Source organism: Ictidomys tridecemlineatus, chromosome X (assembly GCF_052094955.1).
Source record: "Ictidomys tridecemlineatus isolate mIctTri1 chromosome X, mIctTri1.hap1, whole genome shotgun sequence".
NCBI classification, from domain to species: domain Eukaryota; kingdom Metazoa; phylum Chordata; class Mammalia; order Rodentia; family Sciuridae; genus Ictidomys; species Ictidomys tridecemlineatus.
In genome coordinates, this window is record NC_135493.1 from 87565133 (window position 1) to 87585216 (window position 20084).

General features: G+C 38.2%; 1 protein-coding gene across 2 annotated transcripts in view; it reads right to left on the reverse strand.

Moving 5' to 3' along the window:
• Positions 1 to 399: 399 nt before the first annotated feature.
• The window catches only part of Znf81 (zinc finger protein 81), a 57701-nt gene continuing 38016 nt past the window's right edge, over positions 400 to 20084 (reverse strand). For both annotated transcript variants that reach the window (XM_078034910.1, XM_013358015.4), the window contains 2 exons: positions 19649 to 19744; positions 400 to 2207 (listed from right to left, as the gene is read on the reverse strand). In XM_078034910.1, coding sequence (XP_077891036.1) covers positions 505 to 2207; positions 19649 to 19685 — 1740 coding nt within the window. In that variant the 5' untranslated portion in view covers positions 19686 to 19744 and the 3' untranslated portion in view covers positions 400 to 504. The remainder of the gene's footprint in view (positions 2208 to 19648; positions 19745 to 20084) is intronic.

A 20084-nucleotide genomic window follows, 5' to 3' on the forward strand; every position in this document is an offset into this window, starting at 1 on the left:
GTTAAACTGCTTACTATAACATAGTAAACATGACTGTCATTTCTATAATTTTGCATCCTCCAACCTATCAAGCATTTGGTAATAATTTGCCTCATGATACTTTCTATAGGAAGGGTTTTCCTAATGTACCAAACTGACAGCATTCTCAATGTTAATTCTATTGTATTTTGTGAGGCTGTGCAAATGTTAAATTCATCCCCCACCCTTTTTAAATATCTTTTAGTTGTCAATTGACCTTTTATTTTGTTTATTTGTATGTGGTGCTGAGGATCAAACCCTGCGCCTCACACATGCTAGGCAAGCGCTGTGCCACTGAGTCACAACCCCAGCCCCCAAATTCCCCTTTCTTATAGGGTCTCTTCTAATTATTTTTTTCATCTCAGGTGAGATAGCCTGATGAATACAGTGTACTCATACAAGGTCTGTCTTAGATGAATTTTATAATATATGAGTAGACCTGACTTCTACGGTAAGGCTCTCTCATTTTTAAGAAATAGGGTTATTTCATGTATGAATATTGCGATGCATACTAAGAACGGATTTCTGGGTGAAGCCCTTTCCACAGTCATTGCATTTATAGGGTTTATCTCCAGTATGAATTGTCTGATGTTTATTGAAATTTGACCTGTCAGTGAAGGCCTTCCCACACTCTGCACATATGTACGGTTTCTCTCCCGTGTGAATTCGCTGATGTACTTTGAGATGTGGTTTCTTGGAGAAGGATTTCTCACAGTCAGGACACTTATAAGGCTTCTCTGTAGTATGAATTCTCTGATGTGTAATTAACTCTGACTTCTGGATGAAGGCTCGTCCACAATCAGCACAAACATAGGGTTTTTCTCCCGTATGAATGGTCTGGTGTTTATTGAAATTTGACCTGTCAGTGAAGGCCTTTCCGCATTCAGCACATATATAAGACTTCTCTCCAGTATGAGACTTCTGGTGAGTATTGAGATTTGACCTGTTGGTGAAGGCCTTCCCACATTCATTACATATATAGGGTTTTTCTCCTGTGTGAATTCGCTTATGCATCTGGAGTTGGGACTTAGAAGGAAAAGATTTCCCACAATCACTGCATTCATAAGGCTTCTCTCCGGTATGAATTCTTTGATGTGCAATCAAGTGGGCCTTCTGGATGAAAGCCTGTCCACATTCAGTGCATATATAGGATCTCTCTCCTGTGTGAATTCTCTGATGCATCCTGAGTGTTGACTTCTGGGTGAAGGCTTTTCCACACTCACTACATTTGTGATGTCTCTCTCCAGTATGGATTTTCTGATGTATGTTGAGGGCTGAGTTCAGGGAAAAGCCTTTCCCACATTCACTGCATTCATAGAGTTTTTCTCCAGTATGAGTTGTCTGATGCCTGAGTAGAGATGACAGCTGGAAAAATGACTTTCCACATTCAGTGCATTTATAGGGTTTCTCTCTAGTATGACTTTTCTCATGCATCATTAATTCTGAATTCTGGAGGAAAGCCTTTCCACATTGAGAACATATGTATAGTTTTTCATTTCTATGAACTCTCAGATATATACTGAGTAGTGGCTTCTGTGTAAATGCATTTACACATTTGTTAAGTTCATGAGGCTTTTCCACAGTATGAATTTTTGGAGGTGCAAAGAGATACGACTTTTGGGTGAAGATCTTTCCAAATTCAGCACATGTGCTTGCTTTCTCCCCAACAGGAAATTTCAGATTTTGACTGAGTGCATGTTTGAGGACTTTTTCACACTGATCACTTTCGCAGAACTTCACTCCCATATGTGAATTTTCATGGTTAGTAAAGGAAGTGTTCTGGGTGAAAACTTGACCATGACTAACAATATTATCAAAGTTCTTTGTTGTATTGTTTTTATTATGAATATGTAAGTCCATATTATGCCTAAAACGTTTCTCAAATGAGTCATGTTTATGGGGTCTTTTCTGTGAAGGAATGAGATTTGGGCTTGGATGTACACAACTTCCAATGTCTGTATATTCATAATCCCATTCTGTGTTCAATATTTTCTTATTGATAAAATCAGTGTGATTCAAAGGGCTGTTCTGTTTTTCCTGGCATATTTTTATCTGTTCAGCATCTTGCCACAGTTCTTCTAAAACGGAATACAGTGAATCATCTCTTGTATCTTTGTCCTCTATTTCACTATGAAATGTAGTTTTTGCAGAAGTACTTTTTTTTGAGTTCTTAATTCCAAACTTTCCACCTAAAGACAAAGAAAAATGAAAAGTGACATGAAGAATAGATAGCAGAAGATTAAAGGATACACACAATCTTATCCAAATTAAACCCATGGAAATATGATGATGATACCATGAAATACATATATAGCAATTATTATATACCAACTTCTTATGTGACACAATATTCCAGGTCCTATTCTAATACATACATATGTACATTTAATCCTTTAAAACACTCTGTAAGGTATTGACCATTATCATTCACCTTTTATAGATAATGGAAATGAAGCGCATAATGGTCATATAATTTGCAGTAAAACACTGCTCTTAAATATTGGAGATTCAAGTTCAATCTAAGCAGTCTAACCCTATTTGGGTAGGAAGCTTGGCTATCAAATAGGATGGACAGAAGATTTATAAGACAAGGATTTTAAGGGAAAATATCTGTGGAGAGACTATGCAGAGAGAAGGTGAATCAGAGTCTTAGTCTTCATTAGCTTGCAATTATAAATCCTCACTAGTCTCATTGCTATATCTTGCTATTATCAGCAAAAACCACAAATTAATATGATGGAAAATAACTTACTGATGTCCACAGGAAAAATATTGTGTTCATTCATTACCATTATAATCAATACAAACAAAATGATTATCTACACTCCCATTTTCTATGCAGGTGAAACTGTTTTCTTGGATTTATGTTATATACATATATTATGCACGCGCGCGTGTGTGTGTGTGTGTGTGTATGTGTGTGTGTGTGTGTGTATTTGTAGAGAGGTTAAGCTACCTGTGATAAAGACTGAAAGTTGCCCAGTAGAGTGTTTCCTCATCTTTGGCAATAACAGAATAGTAGTCAAGAAAATGGCTGCCCAGTCACTTAACATTAGCCTCCCTTGAAAATTGCTATGGCTATGTGACAGTGCACTCATGAATGGAATGTGGGAGAAATGATGGGTGCCAATTGCAAACTAGAGCATTGAGATGGTAGGCAAATTTTCTCCACATCTGCTTCTACCTTCTTGCTTGCTAAAACCTGGATACCTCAGCAACACAGATTCAAACACACAGATTTCAAAAACATAAATAATAAGAAGAAAAGATAGAAAAAGGTAGATTAATGTACTACAGGAGCCTGGATTCCTGAATAAATACGAGCAATAAGATTTCCTATAAGTGTGAAATAAATTATTTATTTTTATGTTCTTATCTGCACCCCCTCAATCTATTGTGAGTCAGCATCCACATATCAGAGAAGACATTTGGTGTTTGGTTTTTGGAGGATTGGATCATTTCACTTAGCTCTCATGAGTTTTGATGTGTCATATTTTCATTCTGCTCAAAACATTTTCTTATTCATTTGTAATTTCTTCTTTGACTTACACACTATTGAGATAGCTGTTTTTTACTTTCTAAACATTCATAGACTTTCTACTTGTCTTTCTGTTCATATTTTTAATTCAACAGTACTTGAAGAACACAGTAGTATGTAATTTCAATCCTTTGAAATTTGTTATAACTAGCTTTATGTCTCCAAATAGTCTATTTTGGTGAGTATGCCATGTACCTTTGAAAATAAATGTGTATTCTAGTTGTTGTATATAGTAACCAACATAATATGATAGGGATTTTCATGTTCAAATCTTCAACCTCTTTGCAGATTATTTTTTATTTTAAGACAGGGTCTTTCTAAGTTGCTGAGGTCTTCACTAAGTTGCTGAGGCTGGCCTTTAATTTGTGATCCTCCTGCCTTAGCTTCCCAACTCACTGGGATTACAGATGTGTATCACAGTGCCTGACCAGATTCTTTTGTCTTCTTGTTCCAACAGTTATAGAAATAGAAACGCTAAAATCTCTAAAAGTGATTGTGCAATTTTCTAGTTGATAGTACTATCAATGTTTGTTCTATATATTTAGAGATTATATTATTAAGTGCATAAAAATTAGGTTTCTAATATATGACTGTAAAAATTTATCAACTGTAGAGAAAGAGGAAGCATCACTAAAGATATAACTGATATTAAAATTAGAATAAAAGTGTATTCTGAAAAAAGTTAATGCCCTAAATTTACAACTTAGTTGAAATGCATAAATTCTTTGGAAGAGTAACTTGTTAAAATAAAAAGAAATAGAAAATCTGAGTATTCCTATAAAAAAGAAACTGAATTAAAAATTAATGATAGATTTAAGGCATTCTCACATAAAATCACAACAAGAGGAGTAAACACTGAAAAAATCTACCAAGTATAGCAATTTCAAACAAAATCTTTCAGAAAACAACAAGCATGAAATGTACCAACTTATCTTATGAGACTACCATTAACAATATCAAAATCAAAGATATTATAAGGGAAATTTCCCCCAAATCTAAACACCAATGTCTCTCATAAACATGGAGATTAAGATCTTTACCAAATACTGCTAATTCAATAAAGGCATACATAAAGATAATAATATGCCAAAATCAAGTAATTTTTATTCCAGGAATACACAGTTAATTTAACACCTGAAAAAAATCAATGAGATTTACCACATTAGTGGAAATAAAAGTTCACCTCAACATATGTAGAAGTAGCATTTGGAAATTCAACATCCATTCATGTTAAAGATTTTCTTTGAACTAGAAGTAGATAGAAATTGTCACAAATTAATAAAGGCCATCTAAGAAAAACCACAGATATACTTAATGGTGAAAGACTAAAAAAGTTATTGCCTTTAGACTGGAAATAAAATAAAAATAATGGGCTTATATAATAATAAGATAATGATAGGAAGACAAGATAATGTACATAGAAAATTTTGGTTATTTGTCAAAAGACCTACTAGAATTAATAAGAAACTTTAGTAAAGTCTCAGAATACAATGTACAAGAATCAATCATAAGATTCTAGTACAGAGAAGTAAGTTCCTTAAGAAAGATACCTCTGTGTTCATTAAACATATTTTCTATAAAAACAAAACAAACCAACGAACAAATATCAAAAGCAAGAAGACTTTGGGGGGGAGTCCAAAGATACATGAAGTTATCAGCACAGAGTTCCCTCTTCTTCTGGTTTATGTTCAAAGTAGCTGCACTTTTAGCAGCAATGTGAACCAGTTCAAATTCCCATAAAATATTGTCATCCTGTTGCCAGAGGAACCAGGGGAGGAAGGCTGGGGTGCCCAGGGCCACTACAGATTGAGAGGGCAACCTCAAAAGAAAGAACAAAAAGAAAATGAATGCCAAATTCTCTGTGTTCACTTTGCATATGTCTCTGGCTAGCCACTCCAATCTGCATGGTGGGGCAAACTAAAAGCTGCTGAACTAAAAGCTGAGTTGCTACCCACATTACATGAGACAACATTTCCAGGTTGAGTGTAGCCTAGTCAATTGTCTGTTATGATAGGAACATTAACATTGGGTTCAGGTTGTAGTTCAGTGGCAGAATGCTTACCTAGCACATGTGAGGCACTGGGCTCAATCCACAGCACCATATAAAAGTAAATAAATAAGCTAGGCACAATGGCGCATGCCTGTAATCCCAGCAACTCGGGAGGCTCAGGCAGGAGGATCATGAGTTCAAACCCAGTCTCAGCAACTTAGCAAGGGCCTAAGCAACTCAGTAAGACCCTGTCTCTGATAAAATATAAATGAGGGGGCTGGGAATGTGGCTTGGTGGGTAAGCGCCCCTGAGTTCAAAATAAATAATCCCTGGCACAAAAACAAACAAACAAACAAACAAATATTTCTTATTCTGTGGGGGAAAAAAAACTCTCCTCAGAATAATATAAAAGAATATACAGCTTTACTTTGCTATAAAATAATATTGATAATATTTGGGACACAATCCCAAACTACTACATCCATATACGATAGGTGAGAAAAATATTCTTTGGATAACTTCCCAGTGTCTTCAGTAGTTTGTTTTAAAATATTTTCTATAGTTAATAGTTATTATAAGTTAGATGGATTTGTCTAATAAAAAACAATTCAGTAATACTAGAACTTGAGTTGTTGTATATGGTATAAGCCATGGATCAAAGTATTATTTTTCCATTAATACTGATATCCATTTGTTCCAGCACAATTCACTGAAAAGACTTTCATTTCTCCCTTTGAAATGCATTGGCAGCTTTGTCAAAAATCAGTTGTCCATATATGTTTGGGTCTATTTTTAGACTTTCTTCCAATCTCTTTACATATCTGTCTATCCTTACACCAATACCATATGGCCTGGATTATTGTTGCTTTACAGTAAATCTTTTTCTTTTTAAGTAAATCTTAACATTAGGTATTGTCTATCATCCATACTTTGTCTTCATTCTCAAGGCTCTATTGGGTGTTCTAGATGTTTTGCATACTCATAAATTTTAAAATCTTCTTGCCATTTTTTACCCCCAAATTACATATAGCTGCTTGAACAAGTAGAAGACAAATCAGTAAGTGTTGGGTTAAATACTAATCTGTGCCTAGGAAAGCTTGCAACCTAGCCTATCTATTCCTCCTGCTTATAGGCACAGTGTGGCCCTCCACTGTATCCCAGCCCACTGCCAACGAGGAGTAAGGAATACAATGTCCAAAACTTCTCTCTTGAGTTCTCCAAGTTCTTCCTTTGGAATTGGTAAACAGTACACTAGGGAATTTCCAGCCCTGGGATGTAACAATTAGCATAGTTGGCAGGACCCCAAAGGGGAACATGTTGGGTTGACTCTGGAATTGGGAAAGGGCAGACAGTCTGTGGGGCATATCCTGGGCTGGCCACCTGGATTTAGGTGGCTTCCTATTAGAGGGGTCTGGACCACTGGGCGGGTATGGAGATACTCTGAAAATGAAAAGAAGGGTGCTGAAAATATTAGAAGTAGCATCCAAAGTAGTTGTAAGAAAGGGAAAGGAAACAAACAATGCCACTGTAGTGTGGCAAGGCTCCTATCGTGTGCATTAAAGTTAGCCCCAGAACAGGAGCTAGCCACTCAGGCTCAGCTCTGCAGAGTACAAAAAGAGTTAAAACTAGAAAAAATAGCTAGGTTAGGACACGTTGACAGCAAGAATGTGCTACAGTGGCATTTAGAACTTGCAGATGAGTGTCTGTAGATCATGCTATTATGCTAAACTGAACAGGCATCGTGGGCCCAGACCCCATAATAGGACATTGGTGACTAGTAAAACTGGGACACCCATATGTGGAATCCACTCAGGAAGTCCACTAGTTCCAGTAACTCAAAAGTTGAGGTGGAAGATGAAGATATAATGGAAGCTAGACTGGTAATGGTCCAAAAGTTAAAGACCCAGCAGAAACAGCCAGAAGTGGTGGACCCAGATCTGCTTTCCACCACAGAGAGATATTTACATACCACCATAGACTGTGTAACCCATGAAGCCAATGGAACTGGGGTCCAAGTTCAGGCAGAAAATGAAAGAAAGTGTACTTGCATGGCTGCTCCACTTGTGGAACACTGGAACAGATGGGATAATGTTGAATGGTACAGAACTTTATGAAATGCCTTTGGTAACTGTCCCCCCTGCTTTATATTAATGGTTTCACACCACTGATGCTGATGAAGGTGTGGGGTCGTTACTAGCTTGGCTGCTTCTTGCCATTCCCAATACAATACCAAATTCAAAAGAGATTCCTATGCCCAGAGGTACCTGGCTCTTTAAGGAAGCACTACAGAGCTATTTGTCGGAACTGGGAATGAAACATGCTATTTCTGTGCAGCCTTTCCCAGGACAAGACGGTATGACCTTTACTGCTGGGATGAGGGATACTATTCTACACACATTTATGGTGCCCTGGTATCAATATTATATCCCTGTTAGTAGGGCAGCCACTTCAGCAAGCCACACAACTGCTTATGGCAGAAAACAGTAGTCTGTAAAACCCAGCCCAAACCAGAAAGACCTTTCTGAGTCTCCAATAGACAGATGTGAGTGGACCTAACAGCAGCAGGTGTAGATGAAGGGAAAACAGATAAATGACTAATGACACCCTGGTACAGTTATGGACATAATTGCTGAAGGATAAGAGGTTTCAGCTATTACCTCTCAATAAGGAAGCAAAAGGGGAGGTGATCAGAAAGGTGGAATGGATTCCTACTCCAAAAAGAGAGAACACCTCTCCTATTAGGAGATGTAATGAAAGGAGAGCCCACTCATCTACTGAAGAGCATTTGGTTTGGTTTCACAATTTAGCTATTGTGAATTGTGCTGCTATAAACACTGATGTTGCTGTGTCCCCATAGTATGCTGTTTTTAAGTCCTTTGGGTATAAGCTGAGGAGTGGGATAGATGGGTCAAATGGTGGTTCCATTCCCAATTTTCCAAGAAATCTCCATACTGATTTCCATATTGGCTGCACCAATTTGTATATGTTTTTTTTTAAATTATAGATAGACATAATACCTTTATTTTATTTATTTATATTTATGTGGTGCTGAAGATGGAACCCAATGCCTCACATGTGCTAGGCAAGCCCGCTACCACTGAGCTACAACCCCAGCTTCTATAAAGCCAATATTAAGAGGACATGCTGGGCTGGGGATGTGGCTCAAGCGGTAGCGCACTCCCCTAGCGGGCGTGCGGCCCGGGTTCGATCCTCAGCACCACATACCAACAAAGATGTTGTGTCCGCCGAGAACTAAGAAAAGAAAATAAATATTAAAATTCTCTCTCTCTCTGTCCCCCCTCTCTCTCACTCTCTTTAAAAAAAAAAAAGAGGACATGATAATGCAATTCACAATAGCCAAGTTATAGAACCAGCCAAGATGCCCATCAACAGACAAATGGATAAAGAAAATGTGATTTTATATGTATGTATGTATGTATGTATGTATGTATGTGTGTGTATATAATATATATGTATTTATATTATATACACACACAAAATATGATTTTATGTGTGTGTACATATATGTTTACACACATATACATACATACATACACATAACCAATGGAGTTTAACTCAGCCATAAAGAAGAATGAAATTATGACATTTGTTAATAAATGGATGGAATGGGAGAACATCATACTCAGTTACATAAGCCAGATCCAGGTAGTCACGGGTTGAATGTTTTCTCTCATATATAGAAACTAGACCAAAACAGGACTGGGGATGTGGCTCAAGCGGTAATGCGCTTGTGTGGCATGTGCAGGGCGCTGGGTTCAATCTTTAGCACCATATAAAAATAAAATAAAGATGTTGTGCCCACCGAAAACTGAAAAATAAATATTAAAAAATTCTCTCTCTCTCTCTCTCAAAAAAAAAAAAAAGAAACTAGACCAAAATAAGGAGGAAGGGTGATCCTATAAAATTAGAAGAAAGATCAGTAAAGCAGAGGAAGAGTGTTATGGGGGAGGAAGGAGGGACAGGAAAAGGGAGTAATAGAAGAATGAAACTGACCAAACTATCCTATGTACATGTATGAATAAACCACAGTGAATTTCACCTTTGTGTATATCTATAATGCACTAATTTAAAAAAAAAACTATAAATAAAAGAGAGCACATAAAATACCTCCTTGTTGTTTCGCCTGCACCCCCCAAAATGTTGCCACCAAACAATATCAGCTCCCTGGTGGCCATCAAGAGATAAGTGAAACCATGTATGAATTAGCTAAAGTAAAATAATTTGTCCCAAACACAATCCTTTTACCTCCCCTGTATGGCCTGTAAAAAAGCAGGATGGAATGTGACATAAGACGATGGGTTATGGAATTAAATAAGGTGGTGCCTCCAATTTATGCAACCCTTTGCAATATAGCCACCATTTTACAAGAGCTCAGTACCCAGGGAACATATCATTGTGTATTAGATTTTGCTAATGCATCCTTTATCATAGACAAAGCCTCTGAAGTCAAGACCCTTTTGCTTTCAGTAGGTAAGCTGATAGTGGACAATGGACGTTTAGGTCATTACTTCAAGGGTATCTCCATAGCCCCCACCATATGAGTACAGTGGTGTAAGACTTAGAAACCTGGTCTATACCTCCATAGACAAAAATGTTTCATTGTGTTGATGGCATTCTTCTGTCTTCTGAATCTTTTTCAGCATCCACTGAGGTGGCATGCATGCTTCTGACTCATTTGAAAGGGAGAGGATGGGCCATAAACCCTGACAAAGAGCCCTGGCTTATCAGTGAAATTTTGGGGTTGGGTAAAACAATGGTTAGACCCCAAGCTGTAATAGATAAAGTCCAGGAATTTCCACTTCCCAACACAGTAAAGCAAATACAAGAATTTGTGGGGCTACTGGGTTATTGGAAGGCTTTTATCCCTCACCTGGCTCAGTTATTATGACCCCTGTATTATTTGTATAGGAGACAGTGTGGGACTGGACTGACCCCCATACTGAGGGCTTTAAAGAGGCCAATGAACAGTAAAACAGGCACAGCCATTATGATACTAAGCATATCGAAACCTGTTGAATTTACTGTCCATGTCATTCTGGATGACTGGATGGTGCTTATGACAGTGGATTAAGAGACATAAGACTCCCAATGAATTTTTAAAAATTTATTATCAATGGACTTTTATATAATTTATTTATATGTAGTGCTGAGAATCGAACCCAGTGCCTCACATATACTAGGCAAGCGCTCTGCCACTGAGCCACAACCTCAGCCCTCCCATTTAATTTTGATCACAAGTATGGAAGGGGACAGAAGAATGTTACAGCTGTTGGAAAGACAACTGTGTGCCACGTGTGCTGCCCTTCTTGTTATGGGGCCCATCAGCAGAGAAGTGCCAGTCAAGGCTGCACAACCAGCAAAGATCAGAAGGCTGGAGGGAGCCCCAGCAGAAGAACCCACCACTTGGTTGCATCGTAGAATAAAGCACGCAGGTCAGAAGACGATGTGGGCAGCTGTGACACACTGGGACTTCCCACAGGGAGGTCTGATGTTGCTGCTCCATGCCAGGACTGTCTTGCCCACTCTCAGTGCTGCCCACAATGATGGATGCCACCAAGGGGCATATCAGGCAAGGTGACTGATGTCCCTCATCAGTGATGGCAGATAGAATATTTTTTTTCTCTCCCATTATCAGTAGGGACCAAATACACATTGACTTGGGTGGACAGAGTTACAGACTTGATGAAAGAGCCCATCAAGAAGGCAAGTCTTAAGGGACTTAAGCAAGGCACTAAGCAACTCAGCTGAGTGCCACGTATGGCACACCCCAGGTAACTGAGAGTGGCCAAGGAACTCATCTCACAGACCATGACATCAACAGTGGGCTCCACACCAGGACATGGATTTCCCGCCTGTCATGCAGTCCAACAGGAGCTCGATAAACTGAAAGAATGTGCGGCCTGCTGACAGGAGCCTTCAGGCCTGAGAGTAGCTCTATGCAGGGGCGGGCTGCTCACCTGCCTGAGGCATGAGGACACTCAATGAGAAACCTAGACACCAGCCACTGCAGCTGTTTCTTTTCTTTTTTTTTTTAATATTTATTTTTAGTTGTAGTTGAACACAACACCTTATTTTGTTTACTTATTTTTATGTGGTGCTGAGAATCGAACCCAGGGCCTCGCACATGCTAGGCAAGTGCACTACCGCTGAGCCATGACCCCTGCCCAGCTGTGTCTATTCTATGTTTTCAGACCCATGGCTGCCAGCCTTAGGGTTACAGATAAAGACACTTCCACTGAGCATTTTCTTAAACTGGCCCATGGCACAAACTGCTGCCAGCTCCTTAAGACTTCACATTGGAAGCCAGGCGTGGTGGCCACTCCTGTAATACCAGCTGCTCAGGAGGCTGAGGCAGGAGGATCATGAGTTCAAAGTCAGCCTCAGCAAAAGCAAGGCACCAAGCAACTCAGTGAGATCCTGTCTCTAAGTAAAATACAAAATAAGGCTAGAGATGTGGCTTAGTGGTCGAGTGCCCCTGAGTTCAATCCCCAGTACCAAAAAAAAAAAAAAAAAAAAAAGAATTCCCATTGGAGACAAGGAGCCATGGACTAGTAAGCCACCATTGGTTTGTCCTACTGACACCTTGACAGAAGGGAGAATGTCTAAATTTACAAGTAAAGCCTACTGTGTCAGGGATCTGGCCCTTACAAGTACAGATGATGTTACCACCGGGGATCATCACCGAAGGAACACTTTGTATTCCACTTGATATGAACACCTTGTTTATGATGGGTATATATTCCAGAGATGTCTTATTCTTTCTATACCCCTGAAGTGCCAACAGACAGATTGGTTTGATATACCTGCCCAGGCAGGCCTACTGTGCAGGCTACTTTACAAACACAAAACTGCACAGCAGCCTGCATACTGCCTCATGGAGCTGATTTACCATTATTGGTGCCTATTTAACATCTGTCATATTCTCCATAGATTAGCCACAGGTAACCTACTTCTGGACTGGGTGATGGAAGTCGCACATCATGCCAACCAGAATGACTGCTGGATCTGCCCAGAACTCCCTGTGCCTGCAACACAAAGACTTCCCTGAGCAGTCCAACCATACATGAGATAAAATGGACTTGGATAAAACAACTGGACTAAAACACAATATCTTTCATGCTTTAACCCAAGTGTCTAAACAAATTAATGTTATCTCAGTTACCTTAGTATGCTTGTTTATAGGTTCTTGCTCTTTGTAATGCTGTTGTAAGATATGGATGTAATGTGCCTCCAGAGCCCTGTCCTCAGAGTATCACAGAATATATTTGAGGGTTTGACCCTCATGTGAGGGACATGAATGTATTCTAAGCCATTAAAGGAGTGGAATGCTGGGTTGAACATCAATCAGTACCTAGGAAAGCCTGTAGTAAAAGAAGGTATCTAAAGAATGTGATAACAAAGAAAACAGACAGGGAGAGCTGGCCACTTCCCTTATCTCCAGTCTTTAGGAAAGGATCTAAACAGAGTGGCCCTGGTTGTAAAAAAAACATATTTATAAAACATCTGAAGAAATCCACCTGTGCAGTGGTATGCAACCTATCCTATATATTCTCCCTGCTTGTAGGCACAGTATGGTCCTCCATTTTATCCTGACCCACTGCCACTGAGGAGTAAGTAATAATGTCCAAAACTTCTCTGTTGAACCCTCCAAGTTCTTCCTTTAGGATTAATAAATAGTATGCTGGGACATTTTTAGCCCTGGAGTTGAACAGTAAGGCAACAGTAGATTTCAACAAAATGCAACCAACTTGAATTCTTTTCAGAGATGCAGGAAACATTCCCTTAAAAATACCATATGCTGAAATCCTACACTGTTTTTAGACTACAACAGGATTAAATTAGACACTATAGAGGTAACCAACAAATTCCTTGAAAGATATGACTTAGTAGGTCTGGCAAAAGATAAATCAAAGATCAGAAAATCCCTATGTCTAATAAAAAAATTGGATTTGTTATTAAAATTGTCACATCAAGAAACTTAAGATACAGATGGATTTCCTAATAAATTCGATGAAGCTATAAAAAAGAAATAACAATCTTGTACAAACTAATTCTGAAAATAGAGAAGGGAACACTTCTAACTATAACCCTAATTAAAAAACATAACAAAGACATTGCCAAAAAATAAAATTACAAACTAGTATCACTCATGGAAACATGCAAATATTTTAAACAAAATATCAGTAAATAGAATCACTATATAATAATACATGAAAGTCAAACAGAATTTATCTCAGAAATGCTAGGTTCATTCAACATTTAAAAATTAAGAAATAAGCCTCAGCAACTTAGTGAGTCCCCATGCAACCTGTCTCAAAATAAGAAATAAAAATCAAGAAGTAGCCAGGCATGGTGGTGCACACCTGTAATTTCAGAGGCTCAGGGGGCTGAGGCAGGAAGATTCCAAATTCAAAGCCAGCTTCAGCAATTTAGCAAGGCCCTAAGCAACTCAGAGAGACCCCGTCTCTAAGTAAATATAAAAAAGGGCTGGGGGATGTGGCTCAGTGGTTAATCATCCCTGGGTTCAATTCTCAGTACCCCCTCCAAAATTAAGAAATAAATTCACCATATCAACAGAACAAAATAAAAACTTCTAGAATCAATCTAATACAGAAAGAAAGCACTTGATAAAATTCAACATTTAACCATGATAAAAATAAAACAAAAAACATTTCAACAAGCTAGAATTAGAAAGATTCTTACGTAACCTATAAATGGCAGCAGCAACAATAGCAAAAAAAAAAAAATCCTACAGTTCATACCAGACTTAAAAAGACCTAATTTTTATTCCTAATATGGAAAATACAGCAAGTATGTCCATACTCATCACTCCTATTCAACACTGAACTGAAGGTCAATAAAATAAGGAAAGGAAAACAAATTAAAAACATGAGATTTAAAAAGAAGTAAAAGTATCCCTATTTTTAAGTGATAATGATCAAGAGGAAAATCCCTGAAGTACCTATGAAAAATTCAAAGGTAGATGTAGAAATGTAAAGTCAATGTACAAAGTGAATGTACAAAAGTCAATCAGTAGAAAATTTTACTAGCAGTAGATAATTTGAAAACTAAAAAAATTAATTTAGTGTGGTGGTGCACACCTGTAATCCTACTGACTTGGGAGGCTGAAGCAGAAGAATCATGAGCTTAAGGCCAGCCTCCATAATTTAGTGAGAGTCTGTCTCAAATTAAAAAAATCAAAAGGACTGGGGACATAGCACCCTTGGGTTCAATCCTCAGTACCAAAACAAAACAAAATTATGGCTAGGAATGTAGCTCCGTATAGAATTCATAATTCCATTTATAATAGTAGCAAAATCATCAAATACTTAGGGATAAATTTAATAAAGAGTGCATAAGATCTCTACAATCAAAATTATAACACTACTGAAAGAAATTAAAGGTCTAAGCAATTGCTGAAATATGCCATATTCATAGCTTAGAAGTCTCAATATTATTAAGATATCAATTCTACACTTGATCCACAGAGTAGAGTCAACTCCAAACAAAATCCCAGTAGGCTTTTTGTAAAAAGTACAATCTGATTATAAAATTCATATTGAAATGCAAATGACCAAAACAAGCCAAGGCAATAAAAAAGAAAAGTTGTAGAACTTGTATCAACTGATTTGAAGACTTAGTATAAAACCTATAATAATAAAAATGTATGTGTTTGTCTAAAGGACCACATGTTAGCTATATTTCTTAATTTCCTATATTCTTGATGAGCTGGCATCTGGGGCTTAAGGTGATCCAGAAGAAACTGCCCCTTCCAGAGCTGGCTAATTCCTCGAGAAAGAAAAAGACTCAAATCATGAATATACCCTCTCATACTTACAAATGCAAATCAACCAATCCATAGTCCATGCCCATGACTACCTCCTTCACTGGGCTCTCACAGGGTGAGTGATATGCTATATCCCTTACCTAATCACCCCAGAGACAGGTACCAGGCAAGTAGGAACAATCCCTATACCCTGGAGCCCACTGAAATTATTCAAACTAGTAAATTATAACCCTGCCTAGCCTGATCACGATGACTGGTCTATTTCTTTCCACAAAAATAAATAAATAAATAAAAATAAAATAAAAGCTCTGGTCCCTGCTTTCCCCTTACTTTTTCTACCTGGTAAGTGGATGCTGATCCATAATGGGCAGGCGGGGGCGGGGCATGGGAAGAATGGAGGAACTTTGGATTGGGCAATGGGGAGGGAGGAGAGGAAAGGGAACATGGGAGCAGGAGAGATGGTGGAATGAGATGGACATCACTACCCTAGGTACATGAACATTTCCACAAATGTTGCGACTCTACATCATGTACAGCCATAGAAATGAAAAGTTGTGCTCCATTTGTGTATAATGAATAGGAATGCAATCTGCTGTCATGTATAACTAATCAGAACAAATAAAAAAATTAATTAATTAATTACCAGCAAGGTGCAGCGGTGCACACTTGTAATCCTGGCAGCTTGGGAAGCTGAGGCAGGAGGATCTCAAGTTCAAAGCCAGCCTCAGCAACAGTGAGGTACTAAGCAACTCAGTGAGACCCTGTCTCTAAATAAAATACAAAATAGGGCTGGGGATGTGGCTCAGAGGTCGAGTGCCCCTGAGTTGAATTCCTGATACCAAAAAAGAAAGTCAGCCTCAGAAATTTAGCAAGGTACTAATCAACTCAGTGAGACCATGTCTCCAAATAAAATACAAAAAAAAGGGCTGGGGATGTGGCTCAGAGGTTAAGGTTAAGTGCTCCTGAGTTCAATCCCTGGTACAACAAACAAAACAAAACAAAAAAAGAATTTCAATGGGAAAAAGAAAAACTCTTCAAAAAAAGGTTCTGTAACAACCAGAAAACATTTATTTTAAAAATGAACCTCAGGGGACTGAGGCTATATGTAGCTCAGTGGTAAAGCACTTGCCTTGCATGTGTGAGGCACTGGGTTCAATCCTCAGCACCACATATAAATAAATAAAGATACTGTGTGTTCATCTACAACTAAATAAATATTTTTTTTTTAAAAATGAACCTCAGTTGGGTGCAATGGTGCATGCTCGTAATCCCAGCAACTTGGGAGGCTGAGGCAGGAGGATTTCAAGTTCAAGACCAGCTTCAGCAAATTAGCAAGACCCTAAGAAACTTGGACAGACCCTGTCTCAAAATAAAAAATAAAAAGGGATGGGAATGTGGCTCATTGGTTAAGCACCTCTGTGTTCAATCTCCAGTATTAAAAAAATTAAAACTAAAAATTAAAATGAACTTCAATCCTTACCTCCCACTCATGTGCGCACCACACACACACATACACATACACACACACACATACACACACACACACACACACACACACACACACACACACACACACACAAAGGACCCTAGACCTAAACTGAAAAAGCTTATAAAGCTATAGAAGAAAATATCAGAAAATTTTTGTGACCTAGTAGTAGGCAAAAAATTCTTAAACAGATCACAAAACGTACAAACAATAAAACAGATGATAAACCAGACTCCATCAAAATTAAAATATTTGTACTTTGTTAGACACCACTAAAAATAAAATTAGGGCTGGGGATATAGCTCAGTTGGTAAAATGTTTGTTTGCCTCCCATGTACAAGGCCCTGAGTTCAATCCCCAGCACCACACACAAAAAATAAAATAAAAATAAAATCACAAGCCACAGACTGGAACAAAATATTAGCAATACATATATATGGTAAAGGTATTAAATTGAACAAATACATTGACTCAATAATAAGAAGACAAATAACCCAATAAAAATGGGGAAGATATGAACAGACACTTCACAAAAATTGTACAAATGTCAATACACACATGAAAAAATGCTTAGCATCATTACTCTTATCAGAGGAAGGCAACTTTAAAACATAATGAAATAGCATGCATATACATTTCAGTAGCAAAAATTAAAGAGACTGATGATATCAACTGTTGACAAAGATGTATAGCAACAACAATTCTTATGTATTGCTATTGTGAATATAAAATGATATAACCAATTTGCAAGACGCTTGGCAATTTCTTATAAAAGTAAGCATACACATATTATTTGATCCTGAAATTCCAATCTTAATTATTTACCCAAAGGAAATATAAACATATTCACATTCACACAAGGCACATCAGAATGTTCACTGCAGCTTCATTCCTAGTGACCAAATTTTAACCAACCTCCTATCCATCAACAGGTGTACAGATTAACAAATTACAAAACAGGTTGAGCATTCCTTATGCAAAATGCTTAAGGCCAGAAGTTTTCCAGATTTGGGGGCTTTTCAGATTTTGGAATATTTGCAAAGACTTTACCAACTGAGCATCCTTAATTCAAAAATCTGAAATCTTGGGGCTGGGTTTGTGGCTAGAAGGTAAAGCACTGGGTTCGATCCTCAGGACCACATAAAAATAAACAAATAAAATAAGGGTATTGTGATCATCTACAACTAAATTTTTTTAAAAATCTGAAGTGCTTCAAAATCTGAAACTTCTCAAGTGTTCTATCAATGCTCACAAAGTTTCAGATTTGGGAGAATTTTGGATTTTTTAATTTCTGAATTAGGGATGCTCAACTTATAAATTCATATCATGGTGTACTACTCAGAATGAAACAGGAACAGAATTACAAAATGACTATACTGAGTCATGAAGCCAAACTCAAAAGAGTATATACCTTATGATATATTTATATGAAACATTAATAAAGACAAATCTAATCTACAGTGATAAAAATCATGTCAGCCATGTATGGTGGCGCTTGCCTGTAATTCCAGTGGTTTAGAAACCTGAAGCAGGAGGACCACAGTTTTGAAGCCAGCTTCAGCAACTTATGGAGGCTGTAAACTACCTAGTGAAACCCTGTCTCAAAATAAAAAATAAAAAAGCCTGGGGATGTAGATCAGGGGTAAAGCACCCCTGGATTCAGTCCCTTGTACCAAAAAAACAAACATGTCATTGTTTGCCTGGGGCTAAAGTAATAGTGTTTACTCCAGGGGGCATTAGGAAGCATTTTGTGTGATGGAAATGTTATGTCATCATGCTAGTGTCTACCTTTAACAAAACCATCAAACTGCACACTTAAAATGGATACATTTTATTCTATTTAAATTATGCCTTAATAAAATTGATTTTTATTAATATTTTAGTTGTAGTTGGACACAATACCTTTATTAATTTATTTTTATGTGGTGCCGAGGATCGAACCCAGGGCCTTGTACATGCTAGGCAAGTGCTCTACCACTGAACCACAACCCCAGCCCCTAATAAAGTTGATTTTAAAAGAAAAAATGCTAAGTGAAAGTGAAGCAATGTCATAAGATAAGAGAGACATGGGGCTATGAAAAGGTGGAGAGGAGTGAGGAATTTGAAGCTGATACTTACAAAGAAAATAGAAAGTAAGGTTGGTTGTAAATTTTTTTTTTTAATATCTTGGAGAAGATGAATACGAACGGAAGAAGAAAGCTAAAGGATACTAGGAAGAATAAGAGTGAGAAAATAGCTGATTTTCAAAGAATGCAATTCCTTAAAACCTGAATGAATATTATAAGAATCTAACACTCTGGGAGTCTGATTGAAGTGATATAGTGTTAAAATGTGATAGGAGGAGCCCAGCACTCAGGAGGCTGAGGCAGGAGGATTGCAAATTCAAAGCCAGACTCTGCAACTTAGCAAGGCACTAAGCAATTCAGCAAGACCTTGTTTCTATATAAAATACAAATAAAGGGCTGGGGATGTGGATCAGTGGTTAAGTGCCCCTGGGTTTAATCCCCAGTACAAAAAAAAAATGTGATAGGAAAGCAAGATCCCTAGTAAGAAAGCCTGGCATGATCCAGACTATAGAAATGAGGGGCAATTCTCCTGGAGGAAAGTCAAGCAAAGAAGACAGTTTATAACAGGAAGGAAAAGAAAGGGAAAGAATAATTTGGTACCTGAGAGGCTAAAACTTTCTATCCTTGAGCAATTCCTAAGGTTTAAAACCTTTAATAAGGGTAGCATTTTAAAAGCTCAGGCCTCTCTTAGGAAAGAAAATTATTTCCATGTGTGTCTTCTACCTGGTTTACACTCACTCACCTGAATAACTCTGATGTGGGGTTTCCCCTTCCAACATCCATGGCTCCTCTCCTTGCTCCAACTTGAATATGACCTCTGGCTTGGGAACTTCAAACCCTGTTAACAGAAAATGTTAAAGAATTAGGCCCAGGCCTCATCCAGAGCCCAGACCAGAACCCAACAAGTGCTTTGCCTGGAGCCCAGAACCATTGCAAGCCACCTGCATGGACAGGAACACTCAAGCTGCAGTTCCCTATCCACCAACATTTGACTCCACCCAAACCACCTCCATCTTGAGACATTGCAGCCACCACCATGCCCCTTCCCACATGGTAATCTCCACTGTGCGACAACAGACAGGGCCAGGAGGCAGCTGCCTATGGTAGCACCACACACCACAGTGTGCCATCACGGAACAGGCTGCCCAATGCCATCGCACTGCCCATCCTTCCAGCAC